This window comes from Oryctolagus cuniculus, chromosome 3 (genome assembly GCF_051225735.1).
Source record: "Oryctolagus cuniculus isolate XC-2025 breed Fujian yellow rabbit chromosome 3, ASM5122573v1, whole genome shotgun sequence".
Taxonomy (NCBI): Eukaryota; Metazoa; Chordata; class Mammalia; order Lagomorpha; family Leporidae; genus Oryctolagus; species Oryctolagus cuniculus.
Window position 1 is genome coordinate 158,123,551 of NC_142869.1, and position 18,442 is coordinate 158,141,992.

Consider the following 18,442-nt stretch of genomic DNA (forward strand, 5'->3'; position numbering starts at 1 on the left):
TGCAGCAGTGGCCACGTTCCTTAATATTTAATCCATCAGGAGTTTGCAGTTCTTATTTTAAAGTCAGTTTCTGGAGGTTTTAATGAAAATCCATACAGGGGGACCTAAGACAAGAACATGCCCACTTTTTAAAAAGTAAACAATTAATTCTGCCCCTACCTGATTCCCAGCTGCTGCCTGTTAAGGGACAAAATAGAATTCCTCTTTCTTCTCCCTGCCCCTCACTCTCTTTAAATGCTAGATTCTCCAACTGGTCGTTGCAATTAAGAACCACTTTTCTTCCTTTCTAGGCAGGTTCTTCATATGTTCTCACGTGTGTCCTGGGCCTCCTGAGAGATAGAATACATTGTGATAGTTGCCTGCCCTGCTTTGGCCTCCTAGCCCAGGTTCCCCAGTTGAGAGAAGGCCACACACAGCTAACAGACTCCTTGTTCAGAAATGCGTTTGGGCAGTGCCCCCTTTATTTTGAATCTTTTTTTCTGTCTAGTAAGACTAGATAAAGCCCCCTTCATTCCTAGAAGATGTGGAGGTTGAAAAGAGATTTCAAAATAAAATGACTTTATATATAAAAGCTACCACCTTGTTAAACAAGCAAACAAAAAGCTAACTATGAGCTTTTCCAAAATCTTTTTCAGGCAACTGGATTGAAACACAACCACTCTGTTTCACGACAGATCTTAGGTTAAATACATGGAAATAGGAATTACATTTGGTAAATTATTTTTCACAACCTCAAGGACTTTCCTTGTCCTTGGGGTCCTGCTCTCTGACACTCAGTCCTTATTTCCCAAGGGGACACTTTCTTCTGTAAATTCAGGAGTTAACCTTCACAACAGCTTTTCAAAAAAAAAAAAAAATCCCCTATTTGTTGGAAGCCGATTTCCTGTCTTAAGCATTTATGCCTATATAAAATTAATCACTTTCCAAAGACTCTTCTGATGGAGTGGAAGATCACATCCAGCAATCCCTTACTGAAACAAAACTCTGTAGAATTTGAGTGAATGACAATGATGAGCTTTTTCACTACAGCAACTTTATGCTTTAAAAACTTTATTTCAGGCGGTCCAGCAGGGAGGACCTAACAAAAGCCCTGTCCTCCCCAACAGTCAGCTGGCTCACCTGGCCTTCCCCAAGTCCCGTTCTTGCCGTCCTATTGGGTTCTGACCTTCCCCTAGGCGACCCCTGTTTAATGAAACTTTTTCTGCTTCCTACCAGAATCTCCTTCCAAAGTTACAATTAGTTTTGCTTCCTTGGCATTTAAGGAAATGCCCTAAAGAATAGACTTCAATATTTAATCAAGGTTTCTTTCCTCCAGTCACAGACAAAAGAGATACTTTTGGTTACTTGCAGGGCTAAGGTGGGGGGAGGTGGTGCTAAAAGGCAAACGAGGGCTGGTTTAAAGCAGAACAGAAAATAATTTGACTTGGTATTTTCAGTTTCTGCGCAGGGACCTATTGATGTCACCCACGTGTAGGGGGGCTCCAGGAACAAACCTAGACCAGGGCTGCAGCAACAGTAACTGCTGTGTCTGGTCGTTCTTGAAATCAACTCACTCTTCACGTCCTCTCCGAAGTGAGAGTCACCGATCTAGGGGCGACAACGTGGGTGTAGACTGGGGAGAAGTCTGAGTGTGTTTATTTGTTGATTTTTCTCCCTCCTGTCGCCCAGAAATATAGCCGCCTTTACGGTAAAGTTGGAAACGACCGTGCTTTAAACCGTTCTAGTACTGAATCCTCAGTCTTGAGGATGCGTGCCGGTCACTCATAAAGACGGATGGGGGAACATCCCTGCGGCTAAAAACGGCGCTCCAGTTCTAGCCAAGCCCGGCAGGGTATCTACCTCTGTCGGGTGTTCAGTTTCTACTTCTCCAAGGCCTCTGCGTGCTGGTCCCCGGCTCCACCAGGGTGCAAGACTCCTGCGCCACGGACTGGCCAGGTTGTGGCTCCCGGGGCGCGCCCTCCGCCCTGCGCTTGACCTCTGTGATGCTGAAGTTTTCCAGGCAGTCTGAAAGTTGTGCCTGCTCGGCTACGCGGACCAGACTTGGTGCTGGCTCTTTATTAAAAAAAAAAAAAAAATCTTTTTTTCTGTTTTTGCCTTGCCTGAGGCCACCCCGGGGCGCTAGCAGGGGACCACGCCTTCTCTGCCTTTCTTTTTTCTTTCTTCTTTCTTCTTTCTGCTTCTCATTTTGCAAATGCGGTATTGTGCTGCACGCCCATTCTGGGATGCAGGGTGCTGTTTCAGGGCCCTTACAGCCTTGGACCATGTTAGTGGACACCATTTTGCCCCCTGAAAGTCCCTGGAGCTCAACTCACTGGCCACAGGAGGCCTGAGATCTCTGGCTTGTGATCTGGCCCCTCCAGGCTCACCCCCGTCTTCAGGGTTCCTGAGCAACATCTCCCGGCCACTAGGGACTCAACAACCTTCCTCCAGCCGCCTCCCTTCCCAACCACAGCTCTAGGGGCTGCTGTGCACAATGCCGGCCTCTTGTTGACCGCAGTGGGCTTGGCCCTCCCCGGCTCCTCCTCTTCTCCCACCAGGCTGGCCTTCTATATAGCCTGGGAACCGGTTCACGGACGCACCAGGCGCTGGGCTGCAGACTCAGAGCTGAGTGGGATCCAACAGGAATGTGCTAACCCCGGGGCGACTGGCCGGTGAGAGCCTCCTGGCAGAGGCCAACCTCTTAGGACTTCTGTTGCATCCCTCCCTACGTTAAAAATTGTGAATACTCGCTAAAACTGGTCACATGTCTCTAATCCTTACAACGGCTTTTTTTTTTTTTTTTTTTTTTTTTTTTTTTTTTTTTTTTATTAAGCGTCCATTTACAGAGAGCCTCAGTAACTTATCCAAGGCCAGAGAGCTCGGACCCGGGGAAGCAAGGCCAAACTTTTTCCGAGCCCCAGTCGCGGCGCGTTGCAGTTGCTCAAGTTGCTGTCAGGTGCACCGGTCTTTAAATCAAGGGGTCGTCTTCATTTGTGAGCAGATGGGATTCCTCTCTTGATGGTGCAAACACACGGTTCAATGCCTACTTCTTGAGAATAATCACATATTGCACATGATACAGTGTGCGAAGTTCACTGAGTCTGGTCACTTCTGGAACCCGGGCTCAGAGCTAGCACCAAGCCTGTACCAGACTCTGCTCCCTTCCCTACCTTAGCGTCACAGAGGAGAGCAGCCAGGGGCATCCCTGCACCCTGTCTGCAGCTGGGATAGGGGTGGCCCAGGGAAAGCCTCGCCCAGAGCTCCCTGAGGGGTCGTCTCCCCCACCGCACCCCGGCTCCCCAGGCCGCGCGCTTCTTAGGCGTCGCGGCTCCTGGTCTTTCTTCGCCACAGCCCAGTCCTGTCCCAGTGCTGGAAGCAGGACTTGAAGGGAAAAGGAGGTGCATTTGGCCTTCTCGTGTCTTCAAGGGCTAGAAGGTGGGGACTCAGGGCTCACCGGATGAGCAATGTGCCCCTCGACCGTCCACGCCAACAGGCGTCCACGTTCCGCACACAGAGAAGGTGGGAGGGCGCCCCGGGAACGCTCTGCTGCAGGCGTGGTGGCAACCCTGGCGCGCAGAGACCCTGCTGCCAGCGGCCCGAGAGCCTCCTTCCGGAACATCCGATCTATCAGCACCCTTTAGGGCCCCGGACTGGGAAATTTCCAGGTCACTTTCGGGGGGGGGGGTGGGAAATAAAGACGATCGCGCGGTCGCTGTAATCTCCCCCACTGGGGTCTTTCCAACAAGCGCCTGGCGGCGGAGCTCGGAAGACAGGGACCGCGCTCCGCGGCGCTGGGGCCGCGAGCCTCTGCCGCGCTCGGCAGCCTGCGGTGCCCAGGTAACAGCGGCTAGCGGGTGTCGTGGCGCTCTCCCTGCTGAGCTACCCCTGTCCTTCCCGGAGCCTGCGGGACCCTCGCGGCAGGTCGCTGATGACGAAGGGCGGGGAGGGGAGCGGCCCCAGGCACTGCGGCGCGGTGACCTGGGGTGGGGGGTTGGGGGCCCGGTGGGAGCCTCGAGAGCGTTTACTGCAAAGTAGCCCAGGAGTCCTTCTCCAGAGCGAGGGATTAGAAGTAAAGATGGAAAGGAATTCAAGTGGAAAAATAACGTGAATATAAGAACGACCCGCTGTTGGAGCCCCAAGCCTTACATGATGCGTCCTGTGGCTTTTTCCCTTTCTGGAAAAAGGCATTATTATTACTTTTTCTCTCCAACAAGAGTTTGGGGAAACTTTCCTCCTAGGTGTTACTTTACGAACCCATTCCCACTGGACGTTAGATAAGTTTATTTTTCTCCTCCAGCATTCTGCAAACAGTCCAAGGAATGCTTTTGCCCTTTCCACAAAAAACAAACAAACAAAAAAACAAACAAAAAACCTTTAAGAAGGGAGAGCCATTTCTTTAAAGTTAAATGATTTTCACTTCAAAATTTCTGCAAGATTTGTTAGATTTTTAACTAAAATTTTAAGGTACTATTAGTAAAATAGCACCACATACAACTTGGCTTCCTTTAACAGATGCTTGGGCGTTCATCCTAACAGTGACACACACACCACTGAAGAACTGTTGTCATTTTAGAGTAGTTTGCAGTTAGTTGAAGAGACTATCTGGGCAAAAACCCAGAAGTCACTCTTCACTTTTCAGAATTCTACATCTTCACATACCTTTCTGTGGCTCGAACATGAGAACATGTTGGAAGTCCTCACCACAACAGGAGCAGGTCTGCCACCTGTGTTTCATTGCAGGCATCCTTGTAGAGGAAGAGTTTGAGAACCGTTTTGGGTGTAGAAAGGAAGGAACAGAGAACATCAAGATCTGGAGAGAAGCTCCAATGCACTGACCCACAAGGGGGAAAAAGGTGGCCTGGGCTGGGCTGCAGCAACACCCTCCTGGCTCCCAATGCTCTCCTCCCCTAAATGCTTTTCCCTCTTATTTCTGAATTGTAACAGCTACACGTTGCTCCGTTTTTTTTTTTTTTTTTTTTTTAAGACAGAGTTCTTGTAGATTTGGAGAGGTTATCAGTTATTCACATGTTGGAACATAATGGATCAAATATGCTGAGATAACTGTATCAAGGAAATGGGACACTTGATTTCAAGGAAATGAGTGGGTAATATCCAAGAAGGGAGAAATTTGAGCTGGGGAGCAGCCAGCTTGGCAAGGTCCCACAGGGGGATTTAGGAAAGCACAACTGGGCAGCTGAGGGTTTGAAGAACAGGGTTTTGGAAAAGAGGATGGAGGACAAAATGCCTTTCAGAAACCCTGCATTGGTTGAGTTAACTTCTAAGCTGGAAAAGGGGAAGAAATCACCTCCTTCCTCTTTTATCTGTGTGATCTGACCCCTAGGACCCAGAAGTTGAGCCCAAACAATACTACAACTGTTGACTGAACGAACTTTTGTGGGCTACTTCTGGCACCTAGTCATCACTGAAAATAATCATGGGAGAGTGAATTTGGAGGTCCAAGTCGTTTCACATCTGAAGTTTTAGGACATAAGATTCATAAACTCATGGATACCTCCACTTATTTTGAATTAACTGACTTGATTTTAAAGAAATTATGTGTGAATGAGTGCAGTAGCACAATTTGATAGTCTATTTCAGGGAACACTACAAAAATAAAAATTCAGAGAGAAATTACAAAGCATAATACTATTACCTTTCAAAATCCTAGCAAGAATATAATTTGAGGAAATTACTGCTAGTCAATTTCTTGTTACTATTACTAGCTAGCACTAAATACCACTGATTATTATATAACATTAATTAGTAACATTAATAGTACACAATATCTGAGTGTCTAGTCAACATTTCCTTTGCTATGGAACTATGTTGGCACAGTAATTCTTTTAATAAATGTGTCTGCCTATTAGGTACAAACTACAATGTTAATATATTTTACTCATTTGAAAACAAAGTGTAACAAAACAGATTTTAAGAAGAAACAAAAACGCAGAGCCAGATGGTTGGGATGTCTGAAATACAGCAAACATCTTTTACTGCATTTAACCTATACAAGTCTAATAAATACAGAAGTTGTTATGACCAAATGTATTTTTATTGCCTGCAAGCTGTTATACTTAGAAGTAGGAGAATACGGTATGTTCGTGGAAGCACATCTGATGTTCACAATAGAACAAAGACACAAGCCCATTGGATAGCCTACTCTATATTTGGGTTTGGCAGTCCTTTCAGTGCAGGGATATACCTGCAGACCAATTCAGAGTACTAAGAACCAAGGTTAAAGATTTTATACACATCACAACAAGGGCAAATTAACCACAAAACAAACCTTGCACATAAATGATAAACCGGAGGATAAACACCATTTTAACAAAGGTACAGTGGAGTTGGCACAGTGATCAGAAGTGTCTTCTCACAATTTTGAATATTGAGAAATACATATCTCACACACAGGGCATTACTTTGATGTGTGTACAGAAAAAAAAAAAAAGTCAAATCTGCTGGAAAAAAAAAAGTCATGTTCCAATCACAAACAGAACCAAAGCTCATTTTGGGTTAAACTACACAAAAGATGATTTTAAAACAAGACAACAAACTTGGTATTTTACCTTTAACTCTACTTCCAGGCTTACTTTTGAAAAAAAAAAAAAAACCTAGCATTTTTATTTGGTCAAGACACTAAGTGTAATTACAGGGACAAGGTACAAAAAAAAAAAAAAAAAAAAAGCCGAGATCCTCCTTTCCTCTCCAGAGCTATGTGTTACTGGCCTTCTTCTTCTTCATCACTGTCTTTCATTGTAATGCCCTGAAGCCCGCCTCCTTCAGACACGGAGGCAGTGGCTTCCTCCACTGTTAAGCGTCTGTGCAGAGTATCATATGTCTTGCTGTTCAGGGTTCCTTCCAGCACTCCCTGCAGTCGGAAGTCCCTGTAGGTTTTCTGTAGGAAGAAGACAGAATCTGCTTAGATAACTTAGATATGTAGGGATGTGTGTGTGTGTAACTCAATATACTCAGTTGGCATTTCAAAAATGATCATGGTCAATTTTAAAAATGATCATGGTCAGATTATGGCTGCTATGTCAATCTTACTGTTGGTGTCTTTTTCTTTTTTTCTTTTTTTTAAGATTTAGTTATTTATTTTGAAAGGTAGAGTGACTGGTGGGGTTGGGGGCAAAGAGTGCCAGAGATCTCACATCTACTGGCTCTTTCCTTAAATTGGCACAGCAGCCAAATCTGGCAGGCCAAAGCCAGAATCCAGGAACCCCAAGCTGGTCTCCTACATGAATGGCGTGGGGCCCAAGTACTTGAGCCATCCTTTGCTGCCTTCACAGGCACATTAGCAGGAACCTGGATTGGAAGCAGAGCAGCCAGGACTCAAACTGGTGTTTTGATTTGAGATACCAGCATCACAAGTGGGCAGCTTCACACACTGTGCCTCAATGCCACCAGTTCCTTTCTGGTGTATTTCTAGGGAGAAAATGGAATGAGAGCCTTTGGATAATGCTACTCAAATCACAGAGATTAAAATGTGACTATTAGATGACAAATTAGTCCCTCTGCCAAACTGCAACTGCACTAAAGTTCACTATTTGAATAACCTGTAACATTGATAAAATGATATGTACTTATATACATTTTTAATATGAAGGAATTTTTAGTTTTTCAATTGAGCAGACTTTTTTTTTTTTTTTTTTTTTTTTTTTTTTGACAGGCAGAGTGGACAGTGAGAGAGAGAGACAGAGAGAAAGGTCTTCCTTTGCCGTTGGTTCACCCTCCAATGGCCGCCGCGGCCGGCGCGCTGCGGCCGGCGCACCGCGCTGATCCGATGGCAGGAGCCAGGAGCCAGGTGCTTTTCCTGGTCTCCCATGGGGTGCAGGGCCCAAGCACCTGGGCCATCCTCCACTGCACTCCCTGGCCACAGCAGAGAGCTGGCCTGGAAGAGGGGCAACCGGGACAGAATCCGGCGCCCCGACCGGGACTAGAACCCGGTGTGCCGGCGCCGCTAGGCGGAGGATTAGCCTAGTGAGCCGCGGCGCCGGCCCAGACTTTGTTTTAACATTGAAAATTGCACTTCATTTTATAAAATGCATTAATTTTGGGGATCAGGTTTCTGGAGGCAAAAGACTTATCTTGTTATCAGTTAAAGAAGTTTACATCTTATTCATTTATAAATCATAAAATGTATACATTTGTGTACATTAAATGTCAATGAATTTCACCCTTTATTTTTGAAGTTCTTTTAGAATGGGAAGTGCTGAGGTGGTACTGTGTGAAATAGGTTAAGCGTCTGCCTTTGGTGCTGGCATCCCATATGGGTACTGGTTTGTATCCTGGCTGCTCTACTTCTGATCCAGCTCCGTGCTGAGGGCCTGGGAAAGCAGTAGAAAATGGTCCAAGTGCTTGGACCCCTGAGAAAAAGGTCTTCCATCTGCTGGTTCACTGCCCAGATGGTTCCAACGGCAAGAGCTGCACTGATCTGAAGCCAAGAGCTTTTTCTGGGTCACCCATGTGGGTGCAGGGGCCCAAGCACTTTGGTCATCTTCCACTGCTTTCCCAGGCCATTAGCAGAGAGCTGGATTGAAGAGGGGTAGCCTCTTCTGGTGCCCATATGGGACACAGATGTTCAGGCAGAGGCTTAGCCCACTACACTACAGCGCCAGCCCCTTCTATAGTTATTTCTAAAAAACTAACAGGGGGAGAGGGGAGTCCTTATGGCACAATGGGCTAAGCTGCCACTTGCTGTCCACATGGGAGTTCCTGTTCTAGTCCTGGCTCCTCCACTTCCAATCCAGCTACCTGCTGATGTACCTGGGAAAGCAGCAGCAGATGGTCTAAGTGCTTGGGCCCCTGTACCCGCATGGGAGATCCTAATGGAGATTCTGGCTCCTGGCTTTGGCCTGTCCTAAACCTTCTGTTGTAGCCATTTGAGGGTGGGGGGTGTGAACCACCGGATGGTAGATTCTCTCCTCTCTCCCTTTCCCTTCTTCCCTTCTTCCTTTTCATTTTTTCTGTTGCTCTTTCAAATCTGTCTGTCTGCCTGTCTGTCTATCTATCTATCTATCTATCTTCAAAATCCCCAAACCCAACAAACTTTTCTGTTGCACTTGAAATATATAATCTATAAAAGTTCCCATATATTTACTTACTAATGTGTGATTTTCTTCACAGATAAGTTTCCATGACTAAAGAAGACTGTTTTTTTTTTGTTGTTGTTGTTGATTTCTAAAGTTGGCACAAAAGCCCAGAGTTAGTAAAATGGAGGGAAAATGTACAATGAAGATATGCCATTGTATGGAGTCACTTATAGCCCATTTTTAATGCTAATTATCTCTCACAATTCCTCAACTTCCTATGTTAGATGTAGACAGTTAAGCAATCAGACTGCAGTGGATTGGCCCAAATATCAGTACATATGCCACTGGTTTCTTCTAAATGACTGTTGGTAGTTAATTTTGTTGTTGTTTTGGTCATGGTTGTTTGCACTAAATAGAAAAAAGTCAAATAACAAGGAGGAATTTTTACTTCATAGTCCAACATCATATCTGTAACAGCTGGAAATCCACAGTAAGAGATGCTTGATTTCACAGAACACACTAGAAGTGTTCATAATACTTGTGTCATAACATTTAGAAATCACCATAACAGTCAGATATTTGAACTGGAGATATTTATTCACATGAGCTAGAAGTCAACCTTAATCCCCTCGACACACACACCTGGCCTTTTGGAAGAGCAGAGGCATTATAAGGTAGTGGGACCATTGGGATTTTCACATTTTAATTTCCTCTTTTTTCCCCACCTGACTTAGAAAGTTCATCATATATCAAAACACAAAAAGCTGAGCTTTGAGGAGTGATGTGTACTATCTGAATGCAGTGTCTCAATAGCTAGTACAATTTACATCCAGGCAGTATTTTTTCCTTAAATGATTAAACCTCCTTTCCCTGAAATTTTGATAGTTTATCTTAGGACACATATTATCCATTATCCTCATGCTCTTCGTGTATGCTTAATAAGCTTATTATTATAAAGTCATAAGCTTCTTTTAAGTCCTAAGTTACTGGGAGTGAGGTGAGGTTCTCTTACACCAATACTTACAAAAATTCACAGCTGGACGGGTGAGGCAACTCTGGAAGGTAAATTTTGTCTGGATAATCTGGTAACTTACATACATGGTATTGTTACCATAGAGATTTGTGTTCCAGCCTTTAACTGTCTTGCAGTTAAAGATATACCAAATATATAAAGTATTTACCTACAGATGATGTACCTGATACTAAGCATGCCCTACTGACAATTATAGTTTGTGAATTTTACTTTCTAAGATTATTGCAATGACTTCCTTTTTAGCTTAATTGTCAACAAGTTGGCCAGGACAGAGTTGATTTGTCGATTTTAAGAATTGGTTTTCTAATTTATATTCAATTAAGACCACTTCCTCATTCTATTAACACGCAATAACTATCTTTATAAACAAGCAATAACCAGCTAGGTGAGCAGTGGGGCAGATACCCTGGTAATCTCTCTCTCTTATTCATAAAATGCTTGCAGCATTTGCACATCCTCTGTGACTGCCACATCCTTTGCATGGCTCTTCTTTAAGACAAATATTGGTCACAGGGGGCTGCTCACTTGTCTTCTTCCCCTCAGCAAAGGAGGCAGATGATTTATGTTAACTGTGTTTAAACGACATATGGCCACTGGAAAGAATACAAATCCAACATTCTGATTATTTGAGAATTCCATTCCCCCTCCGAATAAATCATTTTGATGTTAAAACTTAACAAATAATTTCACAGTCCTTAATTTTTTCATGGAATTCCTACTGAAGTGTGTTTTTTCTTTCTTAGTGAACACACAAAAGAACCACTTGGTGTCTAAGTGTTGTAACAGGGCAAAGCTGGACATCATATACATTTGATGGCAGCTGGATGTCCATGGGCACAGAATGACAGTACCAGTAAGTGGGAAGGCCTTGGGTACTGCAGTGGAGCACCTTGGCTCCTGGGCAGAAGGCACTGCTCTGCTGTAACATACAGGGCATTCTAAACACTGTGCATGGAAGGAAAGCCTGCCCATGGCCATTCACAATGCATGTGTTATGTAATCACTTCTGAATGCCCTGGGAAAATGATCATTATGAATAAAACTATAGAGGTTCTCAATAGGGAGGAATCCATGTATAAAACTGGTTAAAGTCTGTTTATATTCAATGTAGAAGAATCGACTAGAATAGTAAATTGTTAATTCACTAATTGTGATTTCACTGTGAAAATATTCATTTGAAATTATTAAAGAGTGCCTTATGACTTGATTAAACATATCAGTCCAAGAACTGAATTGGCTGAATCTGGGAACTTGCTTGCAAAAAAACAAAACATGTAAAGCCAAACATATTTATGAAATTTAACTTCATAGTCATCAGTCTTCACTACTGGCAGCCACAATGAAGAATACATTAAAATAAGAAAATTATTGGCTTAGAGTATAATGAAATGTCACATTTTAATCATTAATTAATTGTTCCTTTCTGCTAAAATAGTCACTGGTGAGAATACTTAAGATTTACTCTCAGCAAATTTAAGTATACAGTATATTAACTACAGTCACGTTGTATACCTTGAATATATACATTTTTTGTTAACTATAACTCATTAAACTGGTTCTGATCACGAACTATAAAGATATGTGAGTATGTGAAAGAAATGATGGGCAAATAAAAAACTATTGGTTTTCATTCTAAAAACTAAGTAAACAGCTTAATGTGTAAATTAAACACAGTTGACTGAATATGGAACTTTTGAGATGCTGAACACAATAGACAGAATCTTAAAAATATGGTTGATGGTAAGGATAAAAGCTAATCCCAATATCAGCCTCACTACAGACTGTACCTTAACATATACATATATTAAGAAAGTAAACACACTATCATGAGTATGTTTTTTGAAAACCAAACTTGATTTGAGACCTTCCCAAGAAATACAGAAATAAGGAAGAAACACCAGAGAACTGATGTCAATGTGAATGTATTGTAGTATGCTTTCAGATTCTTTGTAAAATAATATCTCAAAAAACACGATCAGGATCAAAGGTATTTTCTGCATGGAAATATAGTGCATAGCTATAGTATTACAACTTTGTGGGTGACAATAGTTTCCTTGTTATTTATGACCAATTCTGATGACCACTTGTATTATTGTGACCTTATCAGCGTGGTGCTACATTCCAGTAGATTTATCAGTTTCTACTTTGGAACAGAACTTTCCCTGTTTGTGAGTCTTTCTAACCTGTCACACCTCATGTGTGTATGGCACAAAAAGAATTTGTATTCTAATTAGGCTGCAAGAACTAAAAGAATAATGGAAAATATTTTAATGTGTAGAGAAATTTTTTTTTAACGATGTAACACAGCAATTCTTCACACACTTCAGTGTGCATTAGACTCACTTGGAAGGTTTGTTAATATGTAGACTGCAGGTCCTACTGTCAGTTTCTGATTCAGTGAGTCTGCAGTGGGACCCAGGAATCTGCAGCTATTGCAGGTTCCCAGGTGATGCTGGTTATGGCAGGTCAGGAATGACACTGTGAGAACCACCTGTGTGTACACATGCATCTACATTTTGTGTATGTACACACACATGTATGTGCCACAAACAAAGAGAAATAAAATGGAAGTAAAGATCTGTTCAGAGGAACAGTTGTTTCTCTATAGCACAGAGTTATGTTTTCAGCCATAACATGGAATTTGTCTCAATTTTAATAAAAGGTTAAGCTTGAGGTAAACTGTGTGCTTCCACTAGAATTTATAAAGTCTGAAAAATTATATCAAATAAATAAATGACTTTCTAAATAGACTACTCACTAAATATAACATGTAGGCTGTTACCTTTTCTCTGGAAGAGAGAAAATAAAAATGGCCTTGCTGAACTTGTATGACATCTGTGTTGGTGTTCTGGATGGTCTCCAACACTCAAACTGGTCCTATTTTACACGTAAGACGGGTCACGTTTCCAAATGAATTTAGGTAGTGATGGGATATTACTTTTATACTAGGATATAATAAAATATTTGAGACTCTCCTATCAAAAAATATATACTTCAAAAATCCTCCCCTTGACACCTGATCCTGATAAAGATGAAGTAAATGTATTATGAGAATGTATCATGACAAAATATGTTTAGTCTTAAAATTAACGCAAAATTATTGTGGAAATTACATCTACATTTAGATAAATGTACAACTTTATTCACATTATAAAACATGACCACTTGCTACCAAATGTTTTTATTTCTTAGTACAGAGTAGACAGACTTAGGGTTATTTAGTAACCTAAGTAAACAATGGAAGTAAACAGCTGATCATCATTGCTAATAAGTGATTTTTTTAAAGTACATACAGTCAGTTGTATCATATGTGACTTTTTTGTACATTTTACTGTCTTGTCATTATTTTTTATAGCATGGTGGGCAACTCGCATCTAAACACATTTTGTTTACCTTCACAATCTTGATGAGCGTCTTCAGTTGGTAAATATGAAGCTGGAGGTCTAATCTATCAGCCAACCACACGCAGATGACCTTCATGGAGCTGCTGTACCATTGCTGGAAGGGAGGATGGGGTACAGAGGAGGAGAACACAAAGAGAAAAGCTCTGCGGTATTCATTTAACAGATTCGGTAATGAGGGGGTAATGAAACACTCTGAAGTGACCACAGATCAGTACTTGAAGTCAATAATGCCATAATTTCCTGTTAACAGAATTGTATGTTTGGCTAGAAAATCTGCTATGTTGACCTAGGCTGTTCTTTACATGAATTAACATTACAGTCTTTCAGCTGTAACATATTCACGGGAAACAGTGTTTCTGCACTTTGCAGCCTAGCGGCCTGCTTTGTAATTTGTAGGTAACAATGGGTACTAAATAACATGCTAAGGGACTGAATGGACGGTCCACCAGCAGGAATAAACAGGCAAGCTATTTTCAAAGGCAAATTTACTATTAGCCTGCATGTTATATAAGAATCGAAGGGAAGATATGTTAGGCCATAAGGCACATAACCTGGAAATAACATTTTAAAGGAGCAATGGCAAAAAGCACCCACGGCTTACTAAACAGTAATTCTCAATCATCCCTTTATCTGCACCTGGTTGTTAAGCATTTGCCAGGATGTTTGAAAACTACCTAAAATAAAGATTTATTGAGATGTAAGGAAGAACATTTGTCAAGACAGAATTCTTGTGTCTTCTAAGAATGGCAAAACAGACTCCAGGTGACCAAATGATAAAAAGAATGCATCTGTTTCATTTTGCAAGTGTTTTTAGAGGGTTCATAATTTCCCTGGTTATTGCAAGTCTCTTGAAGGAAAAACTATTCCTCTTTAATATAATTTCCTACTTCTATAAAATGATGGTGAGTATGCTAAAAGGATAAATTTTATACCAATTTCCAAAACAGGCAACGCCATCAGTGGCAACACTGCAAAGGATTCAGAGATTAGTGCCAAACTTAGGTTTAGGTAACACCAGAAGAATAATGCAACTCATTCACTGAGTTGAAAGATCAGTGTCCATTCAGCACTCAGGAGAAAGCTAAGGTGTTCTGAGAGACAAGAGATTTTGCCCAAACATAGAGACAATAAGGCTCATGTGTGCCACGTTTTCAGGTATTCAAACAGAAAATCTTCAAAGTTTTCTTTCCATAATAAAACAGTAAACTAAGCTTCTAGGAAAAATCATGGTATAAGACTAAAATTCATCTGGATTTCTATTTATTAATGCTGTTCTAATACAGTTTAGTATAATAAGAAGTGGTATTTTAAATATAAATTTAAAAAGTTATTTTCACATTTCATCACTTATTTCTATCTGTTGGTATAATGAACATGTACGCACAAAGTTAAATAAACTAATTAAAATGAGTAACTGGCTTACTTTATCATCAAGTGGATTCTAAGGTTCTGAAATGTGGGATAGTCCATGATTTTCATAAAAATATGTTACTCATGTACCTAGTTTTGATCCTTTCTAGTGATTACTTTCTTAATTTTGAGAACACATAAAAATACCAGAAATAAATTTTATAAAATGAGATACCTATACTCCTAAATTGAAAAAAATAAACAAACAGCTGGTGCATTCACCTCAGCTGACATGCTTAATCTCACTCTCGTTACACATACACACTTTTATTTATGACATTAAACTCTATATACTTCTAGAATTTAAATTATTTATAGCTTCAACTTCTTGAGTTCTATTTTAATGCAAGTAAACACAAAGATTGGAGAGACTGAACATGAGTTGATTGAATTAAGACTTTCATACCCACACCATCTCCATATAACTTATAAGCTAAAGTGTTCTCCAAGTACAAATAACTACTAAAAATTATAGTCCTGCAGTGGACAGCTTTTCTTTTTTGTTAAGAAAGACAAAGTATTATATACTGTATGAAGTCTAGCATACCATATCTGTTCATCTGTTGAATCAAGCATTTACTACACACAATGTAACTTGTATGAATTGAGGAAAACAAAAATACCTTTTAAAAAATATTCCACATGTATCTTTATGTTCTTAAAACATCCTTACATAACATTAATTCAACTTTATTTACCATTATATGTATGATAGTTATGATTAAGTGATAGTTGGAAGAAATTTACTGTAACACAGAAATTATTAATAGGGTAACTTCTTTGACACAACACCAACAATAGAATTTTAGACAAAAAGAATTTGGGAATAAAATGAGCCAAGTTAACCATAAAAATTTAAAGAGAAACAACTACTTTTAGGTAAAGTATTTAAGCTGCTTTACCCTCATTTTACTTTGAGGAAAAATAAGTTATTCTATAAGGAAAAGTATCTAAGTACCATTATTGGCTTAAAATTGTGTATATGAAATACATGGAATCTGTTCTCTTTATATAAATAAAAAAGGAGAGAGAAAGGAAAACTTACTGTAGCAGATAAAAATGTGTATTTTTGGTTTCTAAGTGAAAGGATTTTGAAGAGGGATTTTAGCTAAATTAGGCAGATGACTGCAGGAGAGCACTAACTTCATTCAGAACTTAGCCCAAATTGCCATTAAGAACAGGCTAACTACCACCACCCCCTCGGGACTGCCTCTTTCCTGAATGTGGTGAAACTTGCACACACACACAAACACAGCAAACAAACAAAGCCCCCCAACATACACTCTAGCACTTCCCCGTGTCTGGGGTGGGGATTCACGGGCCCTTCTTTGAAGAGCTGGAATATGGTAGGTCCCATGTTTTCATCTTAAAAACCCAGTTAGTTTAGTTTTATTCCTCCTCTGCCACCCCACGAAATCAAACCACCCTTCTCCTCCCCCAAAAGAAAAATGATTTGAAAAAGGTGAATTTGGAATAAAGCACGACTGTGAGAAAATGTCTTTTCATTTTGGAAAAGTTAATTTTATAAAATAACTTGGCTGATTATTCACTTTTCCCTTCAGGGGATGACAAGCAAGGGGCACTCAGCTTGCAGTGCAGTCATGGGCATGGTGCTCCTGCTTTATTCTTTGGCTTTGGTCGACACAGGGATAAAGCAGTAAGTGTATATTTTACAATTTTTTTTTTCTACATCAATCCATGACAGCAGCCTACCACTTTAACAAAAAATATGCTTTTTTTTTTCTTTTTGTGGTTCATTCAACTCCTGTAAGGGCATGCATTACTCACTTCATTTTCTTGAGATATCTCTTGTAAAGCAAAAATAAAAGGAAAGGAAAGGCTAGGGTTGACTCTGCGAGACCCTTGTATTTATTCACACTTATTGTGCATGACTGTGGACTGGTAAATCATATTAGCAGCCCGTCTCCCCATCAAGCTGCTACTTGCTTTCCAGCCCTGGGAAGGTTCAACAAATCAACAGGAGCACGGAAAACAGAACATCAGTCTAATCTAGTGTTTAAGGTGAAGTTTTCAAACCCAATCTAAGAAGATCTTTAGAGCAAGCAACAAGCTGAAGGGCTCAGAAGGTGGTATTGACAATGAAAGAGTGTTGAAATATTGAGAAGCGCAGCACTTGTGCATTTTTAATAACAAGAGGGTCAACAAGGACACAGCTCCCTCAGTGCCAGGAGTCGCCACTGACTATGGAAATTGCCACACCAGGGCTATAAACGCTTGCAGTTCATCAGCTTTCTTAAACAGTTCATCAGCTTTCCTAAACACCCTGAACCCCCTCAGTGGACCTTTAGTCTTGAATTAACAAACCAAAGCAATGAAAGAGGGTGCAGTCTGAATGGCTGGCATTGATCCCCAACTGTGTCAGCACTGCTACAGGCCCTGAAAAACTCTCTCCATTGTCAATAGAAATTGACAAACCTCCTCTCCTAAATAGTGCAGCTGAGCCGGGCGGGATCCACGCAGCTGTAAAGGGCTCTGCTCTTGGGGCCCGGGAGCACTAACAATAGAACAAGCATGAGCTCTTTGTCAGTCCCAGACTCGGCAATTTTCTAACAAGGATTAAAGTTGTTTCTCCGCAGAGCTGGTGAAAAGAGATTTAGCAACATACCGTGCTTTCTTCATGCAAGTTAAAGAGAAGTAGTTAAGGAATTTCATTATTCTGTTGACTAGCAGAAATACAAAACAAATATATTAAATATGCACAATTCCCTTTTTGCCTAACTTATAACATTTTGAGGATGATGCAATTAAATATAACACTTACTGCCTGGAAACAAGCCCTTCACATTTATTTGGGAAGTTTTATTTTTAAAAAGTCCAGCTGCTTGCCACCTGGAATGAGGTCTCAATACATACTAATGCACAATGCCTTTAGACCCTCTGTGGCTGATATTCCTAAATCTGAATCACAAGACCACATAGGGCTTATATATCGTTGCTGCTTCAAGCAAATGATTTCTGTCAGAATGCGGTTTCTGATGATGATGGCAAGGTAAAAATAGCTCTTTGCTAGGGCACAAATCTGTGCCATATTTTCTGCTTAAGTGTTTAGCTTTTTATTGATTATGAATTGGTACAACTAGTTGATATATTTTCATTCTTCTCCAGCTATGCTTGTCTCAATAGGTGAATAACAGGAAAAAGAAAAAAGAAAAAAAAACCCCAACACTTTTTAGTGCACTGAGACGCGGAATGGCTACATGTCCACAGTATGTATGCATGTCTCACTTATTTCGAGAGATGCTGTTTTACAGGAGTTGAGTCACTTTGTTGAAATAACACCTAGAAAATCTCACCTTAGGAAATACACACTTTTTACATGTGAAGCTGAATTGAATAAAAGAACAAACAGTATTTTTAAATGCTGCAATCTGTGGTATGTTTGACAAATAAAGCCATCCCAGGGTCATTCAGTAGCTAAACAAAGCTAAATGCAATAGAAATATTAAAGCCCTAAAGTTACACCAGATATAGTAAAAAGTAAGCATAAACACTTCATTAAACAGTTGAGCGTTCCTTTTGTCAATAGTACATCTATTTTCTATATGCATAACTAAATTTGTAGT

At 40.9% G+C, this 18,442-nt stretch overlaps 1 protein-coding gene across 9 annotated transcripts in view; it reads right to left on the bottom strand.

The window, feature by feature from the left end:
- Positions 1–5,939: 5,939 nt before the first annotated feature.
- The window catches only part of CADPS2 (calcium dependent secretion activator 2), a 667,233-nt gene continuing 654,730 nt past the window's right edge, over positions 5,940–18,442 (bottom strand). For all 9 annotated transcript variants that reach the window (XM_070071264.2, XM_008258272.5, XM_008258271.5 and 6 more), the window contains 2 exons: positions 13,438–13,542; positions 5,940–6,874 (listed from right to left, as the gene is read on the bottom strand). In XM_070071264.2, coding sequence (XP_069927365.2) covers positions 6,698–6,874; positions 13,438–13,542 — 282 coding nt within the window. In that variant the 3' untranslated portion in view covers positions 5,940–6,697. The remainder of the gene's footprint in view (positions 6,875–13,437; positions 13,543–18,442) is intronic.